Source organism: Hordeum vulgare, chromosome 2H (assembly GCF_904849725.1).
Source record: "Hordeum vulgare subsp. vulgare chromosome 2H, MorexV3_pseudomolecules_assembly, whole genome shotgun sequence".
In the NCBI taxonomy this organism is placed as follows: Eukaryota; Viridiplantae; Streptophyta; class Magnoliopsida; order Poales; family Poaceae; genus Hordeum; species Hordeum vulgare.
The window spans coordinates 149,200,606-149,209,670 of NC_058519.1; the positions used below are offsets into that span (position 1 = coordinate 149,200,606).

Below are 9,065 nucleotides of genomic sequence, written 5' to 3' on the forward strand. Positions count from 1 at the left end.
TTTAGAAGGCCCGGCTCGTGTGCACCGGCACAGAGGGTGTGAAGCCGTAGCTCGAGTTGGCAACCCATTCCATGTTTGGATTGTTGGTCAACTTACACTGCATGCTACTCCCTCCATTCCTAAATACTCCCTCCGTTCTTAAATATAAGTCTTTTAAGAAATTTTACTAAATGACTACATACGAAGCAAAATGAATGAATCTACATTCTAAAATATGTAGTCCTCTAGTAGAATCCATAAAAAGACTTATATTTAGAAACGGAGTGAGTATAAGTCTTTTAAGAGATTTCACTAGAGGTCTACATACGGAACAAAATGAATAAATCTACACTCTAAAATATGTCTATATACATCCGTATGTAGTCCATTAGTGGAACCTCCAAAAAGACTTATATTTAAGAACGAAGGAAGTAGTATGTACAGTATTTCACGGAAACAAAGTGCAGCAGGAAAGGTAAAATTCAATTCCAGCTAGTATAGAATGGGCATTTCACTTGCCACACATGGTTAATAAAAAAATACTGCACCCCCGCAAAATAAAAATAAAAAAACACTGCACAACCCACAAGCCCCCTTTGTATTCTCTAACCATGTAAGAATAACATACGCCGCACAGACAAATCAGTGGACGGCGCTGATACAGATATCACAACTCTTTTACACTTAGTTGTACACACCAATTTACAGGATATATGTATATCATCAGCACGTAAAGGGAAAAAGAATGCCGCTATGAATCTCTCTACCATGGGTACTATTTTCTCACTCTAGCTCTGCTATGTAGTTGGGTGGCTCACCCTGGCAGAGGTACTCGTCGCAGTAGGACATCGATCCCCAGCCCCTCCGTAGCCTGAAGATATCCTCTGTGAAGGTGGAGCCCGATGACCCTATGAAAACGTTTGACAAAGCGCAAATTGTCTTGTCGAGCATGGCCTCGACCTGCATAAGCAATCGAAGCGGTTTGCTATTTAACCAAACCATCTCTACCCAATACGAGAACCAAGACAAAAGAAGAGGACGGGAATTGATATATACCTGATCATCTCCACCCATGTGTTTTCTGTATAACAAGGCATCCCACTTCTCCGAACCTTCATGCTCTGGTCTTCTCACAAGAGGTACTTGCCGGTCATTGAATACAATCAACGACTGCAGAAGATTCGTCTCACTCCCAGCAGCATCAGTCGACAGATATATTACTGGGGCATTAGCTTTCTCGATGATTCGCAGGATGCATCCTGCTGCCTGAGGGATAGGAAAGAAGCAGCTCTCTTTCTTCACATTACTGCACGGAGACAAAAAAATATCAATTAATGCCACACAGGAAAAGATACTTACAAATTATAACAATATTTGTGTGTGATGAACTGAAAGTCTCGGCAGATTTTCTAGGCAATGAGCTGTTTTCCCATCAATAATCCCCAAAGAACCTCAAGCATATGGTGCATCCGGGTGCCATAGCTACAACGACAAAGTGCAGGGAGTAATTCACACATGTAAATGTAATAGGTTTCATGCCAATCCAAGCTATAACCAAGTGTCAACTTTATATACTCCCTCCGTTCCTAAATATAAATCTTTTAAGATATTTCAATAAAAAACTACATACGGATGCATATAGTCATATTTTAGAGTATAGATTCACCCATTTTGCTTCGTATGTAGACCTCTAGTGAAATCTCTTAAAAGACTTATATTTAGGAATGGAGGGAGTATATGATTTCTTTGTAGTCATAGAGTGGGTACTAATTTCTTACATCTTGTAAACTTTAAGCACAGGAGCACTAATTTCTATATCACAAACTCAAAGAACCTAATGATGTATTAGCATGAACTGAAAGCAGATAACAACTATCTCATCACAATCAAATATCATGTTTCTTTGGCATATATCATATATCTGTGGATATATCCAAGATAGAAAAGCAAAAAAACAGAGTTCAACTAAATATGTTTCTCTGAACTGTTGTGACATCGTGAAACAATGAGCCAAATATAACGGATTAGTAAGTGAGGTCGCGGAACTCACATGGTCAGCCAAATTGATAGAAGCAATTAATTATACTAGAAGGAACTGTTGACAAGGAAACTCATAACGCATTGCTCGTCTCTGTAGAATTTTCTTTGGACACAGCTGTACTAAAATATCGAATAATAAATTATGTTTTAACAAAAATAATTTTGTTTAACTGCTATAGAAAATTACCCCAACCTGCAAGGTGCTGCCTGGTGCTAAATATTGAGTACTTTGCAGAAGTGTCTTATGGACGTATCAGGATGATAATGGGTGACACATGCTAACCAAATATGACCCACAATGTGAGGAACCAAGACCAAGAGCAGTAACCAGCTCAAAGTTGGTCATGAAGTTATCAGGTTAAACCATTTAGCTGAGCCTGACGAGTTAAATTAAACAAAAGGCAGAGCGAATCGTGAACTTTGGTGCACCCTAAGTAAGGTATCAGGAACTAAAGTAAAAATAACTCTTCAGGAATAGACTTTGATCAGTAGAAGAGAAACTATATGCTATGTACATGAAGCTTATTCTATCATAAGGAGGACATGGTTAATTTATAGTATTAGCAGACACTTCATTAAAAGCCCCATGAAGACTGTCTATAGTAAATTTGGTCAGCTGTGTAGTAGTCAGACTTTGACTTGTATAAATTTAACTTCCTAGATCTAAATGAAGAGCCATTCTTTATCAAAATAAGTGGCTGGTGTTTTGGACGAATTATCTAAGCAGACAAGTTCATTTTCCAAAATTCCAATGTCCAAAGCATCATCAGCCAAGCAATGACTAAAACAGGATAATGTATGAGCAACCCGAACGGTCCAATTATAACAGAAATAAAGCCAGCTACTACTAGAGCCTAGAAACAAAATGCAGCCCTGTCAGCATGTTGGATCACAAGTTCCACAAACAACCTTAATATATGCATCTTGCTAAATATCGAGATGATTGATTACTAATCAACTGATATGATGTCTTACCAGAACTTAAGAAAGCCATGTCGACGGAAATGCAAAGCAATGTAGTTTCCACCCAAGAAAGTCTGCACAAATCGCTGCGCGGTAAGCATTATGAGCCTGCTTGGTTGGATCAAAGTCCTGCATTTGTGAGCCAATGGACCACCAGGCTGCATCATCCACTCTTCCTCAGCATCAGCATAGAACAACTCACCGACTGCAAGCACCTCAGCGTCTGTCGTGAACTTTGCCGTGATATCTGCTGCATATCTCTTCTTTGGCTCCTTCAGTTTTGCATCCTCTGGCCAAGCAGCCTCAATCTTGCCCATTGAAATCCCCACACTCTTCAACTTCTTAATATGATCCTCATCCATGTAACAAGGGGGCGACCCCACGTAACATATAAATTGATCGATGCTCACTTTCTTCCTTTTATCCACAAATTCCTCATAAGTAATCACAACCTTCCTTCCAATACACTCATTAATGTGGTTGATATCAAGCACCCGGTCGTACTGATAATCTACCTTCTGGCTGGGAACCACCAAGATCCGGCCAAGAAGTGCGGCGAAGAACATGTGCTTCTCCAAGCAAATCAAGTGGTTCGACATTTGCCCAGAGAGACAGATGGCGAACAGGTACCGATTCTTCTTGGGGTTCCACTCTATCGTCCGCCGGTTGTACGGCAATTCCCTCCTCCTGCACCCGGGGCCTGGCAGATCAAGATCCAAAGCATCTTCTGTGGCATTGCCGGCCCCAGAGTGGTGCGTTGAGAGGAGCGCCTCCTGGATCTCGCGGTTGATCTTGATCTGGCTGAGGAGCGCAGCCTGGAGATCAGACAACGAGACAGGGGCGGCGGTGGAGCTGTTGGTGGGCTCAGGGGCGGCAGTGCGGTTGAAGAGGCTGAGGAGGCCGGAACGCTGGGAGCGGAGGAGATAGAGCGCGTGGAGCTCGGCCTCGCGCATGCGGGAGGAGGCAAGGTCGGCGGCGGGCGAGGCGGAGGGTAGCCGGATGGAGGCGGGGAGAGACGAGGCGCCGCCGAGGGAGAAGAAGAGGATGATGAAGAGGACGGGGAGGCAGACGCAGATGAGGAGGTATCGGCGGGACCAGAGGACGCGGCCGAGAGATGTGGCGGAGGAGGGAAGCGCGGGGCGGAAGCCGGAGATGCTGAAGGAGGCCCGGGAGCGGGACGAGGGGGAAGGAGGCTTTGTGTGGTTCTGGGGGACGAGGGTCTCGAGGTCGTCGTCCTCGTCGGAGACGGAGGGTTCGCGGTCCATGGCGGCGGAGGATAGGGAAGTGTCGGTGTGGGGTGGGAGTGGCGAGGCGGGAGGGTAGAGTGATGTTGGGGGGAAGAAGGGTGGGAAAGATGGAGGGTAGATGACGGCGACCGTCCAACGGTGAGGATGACGGTCGTCTAGCTTCGCGTAGTAGGCAAGCTGATACGTAGATGGATACACAGGTCCAACCGATTTTTTTTACGGGAATGCTAATTTTCATCCGGCTGAAATATTTTCAGCTTTCATCCGTTTCTCTGCCCGTTCGATCCTTGTGTCAAGATCCCTGTTTTTTTCTTTCTTTTTTGTCTCGAGGTGTTTTGGTTGTTATCGGGTCTACAATCTTTTTCTGGAGACCCGTTAATCTTGATGGGTAGCGTGTCCTAATTGTTTCTTTTATTTCCTTTTTCTCCTCTGCTCACTTTGTCCCTGTCCATTCACCATTTCAAGCGGCGCGAGCATGAGACATTGAGTCATGGCGATTTTTGGCTAAAGATCCCAGTCGCTGATCTCTCAAGGGCGAGCTGGTGGTTAGGCGTCCTGTCCTCCTCCCCCACCCCTTCCTTTCACCTGCTTCCTTGTCGTCAAGCGCGCACAGAGGAAGAGGCGAAATCAATGCCATGGCAATCCGTCTGCATTGGTTTCGCGTCGCTCCTCATTTTTCTTGTGTTGACTTGCGAGCCGTGTGTCCTCCTCATCATCCTCCGTCCATGGTTGGTTTTGTAAGTATCATTTCCCTCTGTTTTCCTTCCCCTATTTTTTTCTGTTTGATTTTTGCTAGATCCGGTGGATCATGTATGTTATCCCGTGTAGCCATGGTTCCTAGATGTTTTTTTGTTGTAGATGTATGGTTCCATGTATATGTAGTGGTGGATTCTTCCAGTATATTGTTGATATTTTGTGCTTCCTAATTGCGTTCTAGTTGTCTCTGTAGAGAGTAACTCCTAATTGTGTTCCATTTCTTTAGTGGATCCTTCTTGTAGTTATCGGTTTGGATCCCTCCTTGTTTGTTGTAGATGTTGAACTCCTAGGTGTGTACAATCCCTCCTATGGATCCCTCCTGTAGTTGTCGCTATGAATCCCTCATGTTTGGATGTAGATGTTGAATCTACCTCATAGTTTATGTGAATCTATAAAAATCAGTGTAATCACAGCTCCAGTCTCTGAAACTCATGTGTTTTTATCAGAAATCCAGTGTAATTTCATTGATATTTGTATTGTAAGTACAATTCATGTTTCAGTGAATTTTCAGTATTTATTATGGGTATTTTCAGTGGAATTGCAGTTTTTTTAAACTCTAATACAATGGTTATTTTAGTGTAATTACAAACTTACAATCAGTATTTTAGTGTGTATTCTTAGTGGTTTTCACTGTAATTCTCAAGTGGATTTACGGTCTAATTGCTTTAGTAATTTAGGTGATATTTTTGCAGCGTAATTCTCAGTGCATTTTCAATGTATCATTAGTACATTTTGTAATGTAATTCTTTAGTGGGTTGAGAGGATTTTTAGTGGATTCACAATGTAAGCTTCACTTGATTTACACTATAGTTTTTAGTGGATCAGTACTGTAATTTTCAGTGAACTTGCATTGTAACTCTTGATTTTTACAGTGTAATTTTAGTGGATTTACAATGTAGTTTTTAATGGATTTAGACTATAATTTTTCAGTGGAATTCGCACTGTAACTATTGATTATTTCAGTGTAATTTTCAATGGATTTACACTGTAGTTTTTAGTAGAATTATATTGTGATTTTCACTGTTTTTGCACTATAACTCTTGATATTTTTTGGTGTAATTTCAGTGAATTTACAGTGTAATCCTTAGTGCTTTTGAGTATGGACGGTTTTTTACCCTTTTGTAATCTGCATTTGAGTAGGCTGGATTATTTTTGTATTTTATTTAGTGGATTTTTTAGTGTAATTCTTATTGGATTTACACCGTATATCTCAGTGGACTTACACCGTAATTTTTAGTGGGTTTTACAGTGCAATTTTCAGTGGATTCACACTGTAATCCTTTGTGGATTTTACAATGTAATTCTTATTGAATTTACATTCTAACTTTCAGTGGACTTGCTCCGCTCTGTTTTGTTGTCAAGCACCAATTTAGAAAAACATGATTGAATCTGTTTTCTTTTCACATGATTTGTTAATGCTATAAGAGAGACATTAAGGAACTTAGCTTCATCATGTTCGAGGTACATGTCCTGGCCCTTCATGCTTGTTTCCATCCCATTTGATTCCATTGCAGGCACCTGTAAATGTAAACTGTATATAAGCATTGTTTTGTTAATCTTGCAACATGTAATGTCTACTTGTACTTGTGTTTGCCCCTTTTTGTCAGTTCGTAGGCTTAATTGATATGAACGGATCATTTTATTACTTCCTATGTGTACTCATTTGTATTTACAATCAGTAGTTTGTAGCATTTTGAACTTCAAGTAGGAAAAAAGGTCTTTCTATGTAGTTCCAAAGTTTATAAATTTCAGTCCTAGTTTCTTTACTTTCTTGTAAATGAGTTATTTTGAAATCATGATCTAAGTTACTGATTAGTGTATGGTTTGTGTGTGCCAAAGTTTCTGAATTACAGTCCTAGCTTTATGAAAATATAGTATTTCTAACCTGTTTGTTCAAGGATTCTCTTAACTTTCTGTATTTTATCTCCCTGAACATGTGATCCCTTATCTTTTTTATACTCATTTCCATGTGTTGTAATTGTTTTTTTTTCAATTCAGAAACTTTCTAGTAGTTCTCAAATTCATGAATTTAACATGGATTTTTGTTTCCTAACGTTTATGTCCCTGCACCCCTAGACTCACATGACCCTAGTGTTCTTCCTGGATCTAGTTTTATTTTCTTGGTTCAAGTATTTTTTTTTGGTTCTAGTGTAAAGTTCCAGAGTTCATCTTTTTTGTCCCTGCAGCATGTATACATAATAGTTCACAGACGCCCTTTGTTCGATTTCTGATGTAGAAATGCAGGGGAGAGATATTTGTCTAAATCATGCTTAGTATGTGCTGATTGCAAAGTTTCAGTGTGAACTAGTTTCAGATCATAGTAATTTGAAATACAGAGACAACTGCATTCACTTCAAATAGGGCACCATCAAAATCTGTTGAGACGACACCATATGAGTTATGGCATGGCAAGAAGCCAAAGTTGTCATTTCTTAAAGTTTGGGGATGCGATGCTTATGTCAAAAAGCTTCAGCCTGAAAAGCTGGAACCCAAAGCGGAAAAGTGCGTCTTCATAGGTTACCCAAAAGAGACAGTTGGGTATACCTTCTATCTCATATCTGAGGGAAAAGTGTTTGTTGCTAAAAACAGAGCTTTTCTTGAGAAAGAGTTTCTCTTGAAAGAATTGAGTGGGAGGAAGATAGAACTTGATGAGGTTGTGGAACCTCTGCTCCAACAGGATGGTAGCGCAGGGCACAGGGAAATCTCCGTCGAGGCAACACCAGTTGAAGAGGAAGCTAATGATGATGATCATGAAGCTTCGGATCAAGTTACTGTCGGACCTCGCAGGTCGACAAGATCACGTACTGCTCCTGAATGGCGCGGGAATCCTGTCTTATCTATCATGTTGTTAGACAACAATGAGCCTGTGAATTATGAAGAAGCAACGGTGGGCCCAGATTCCAACAAATGGTTAGAGGCCATGAAATCCGAGATAGGATCTATGTATGAAAACAAAGTGTGGACTTTGGAAGTATTACCTGAAGGTCACAAGGCTATTCAGAACAAATGGATCTTTAAGAAGAAGACGGACGCAGACGGTAATGTGACCGTTTATGAAGCTTGACTTGTGGCAAAGGGTTTTTCACAAATTCAAGGAGTTGACTATGATGAGACATTCTCACCGGTAGTGATGCTTAAGTCCGTCCGAATCATGTTAGCAATAGCTACATTTTTCGTTTATGAAATCTGGAAGATGGATGTCAAACGGTGTTCCTTAGTGGTTTTCTTAAGGAAGAGTTGTATATGATGCAACCCGAAGGTTTTGTCGATCCAAAGAATGCTAACAAAGTATGCAAGCTCCAACGATCTATTTATGGACTGGTGCAATCATCTCGGAGTTGGAATAAGCGCTTTGATGAGGTGATCAAGGCGTTTGGGTTTATACAAGTTGTTGGAGAATCTTGTATATACAAGAAAGTGAGTGGGAGCTCTGTAGCGTTTCTAATATTATATGTGGATGACATATTGCTGATTGGAAACAATGTGGAGTTTCTAGAAAGCGTAAAGGATTACTTGAACAGAAGTTTTTCAATGAAAGACCTAGGAGAAGCTGCTTACATATTAGGCATTAAGATCTATAGTGATAGATCGAGGCGCCTAATAGGACTTTCAAAAAGCACATACCTTGATAAAGTTTTGAAGAAGTTCAAAATGGAGCAATCCAAGAAGGGGTTCTTGCCAGTATTACAAGGTATAAAGTTGAGTAAGACTCAGTGTCTAGTAACTGCAGAAGATAGAGAAAAGATGAGTACCGTCCCCTATGCTTCAGCCATAGGGTCTATCATGTATGCAATGCTTTGCACAAGACCGGACATTAGCCTGGCCATAAGTATGGCAGGCAGGTATCAAAGTGATCCAGGAGTGGAACACTGGGCGGCGGTCAAGAATAGTCTGAAGTACCTGAAAAGGACTAAGGAAATGTTTCTCGTTTATGGAGGTGACGAAGAGCTCGTCGTAAAGGGTTACGTCGATGCAAGCTTTGACACTGATCCGGATGACTCTAAGTCTCAAACCGGATACGTATTTATTCTCAATGGGGGTGCGGTAAGCTGGTGCAGTTCCAAGCAAAGCGTCGTATCA

The 9,065-nt window shown here is 41.2% G+C and overlaps 1 protein-coding gene across 1 annotated transcript; it reads right to left on the reverse strand.

Moving 5' to 3' along the window:
- Positions 1–560: 560 nt before the first annotated feature.
- Positions 561–4,377, reverse strand: LOC123425613 (O-fucosyltransferase 36-like). Its single transcript, XM_045109308.1, has 3 exons — positions 2,995–4,377; positions 1,036–1,285; positions 561–939 (listed from the first exon to the last, which is right to left on the reverse strand). The coding sequence occupies exons 1-3, from the start codon at positions 4,245–4,247 to the stop codon at positions 763–765; spliced, it is 1,680 nt and encodes a 559-aa protein (XP_044965243.1). The 5' UTR covers positions 4,248–4,377; the 3' UTR covers positions 561–762.
- Positions 4,378–9,065: the final 4,688 nt, after the last annotated feature.

Coding starts and splice junctions, on each gene's coding strand:
- LOC123425613 (XM_045109308.1), bottom strand. CDS start 4,247: ATGGACCGCGAACCCTCCGTCTCCGACGAGGACGACGACCTCGAGACC. Junction 1,286..2,994: donor CATGGCTTTCTTAAGTTCTG/GTAAGACATCAT, acceptor GTCTCCGTGCAG/TAATGTGAAGAAAGAGAGCT. Junction 940..1,035: donor ACATGGGTGGAGATGATCAG/GTATATATCAAT, acceptor TTGCTTATGCAG/GTCGAGGCCATGCTCGACAA.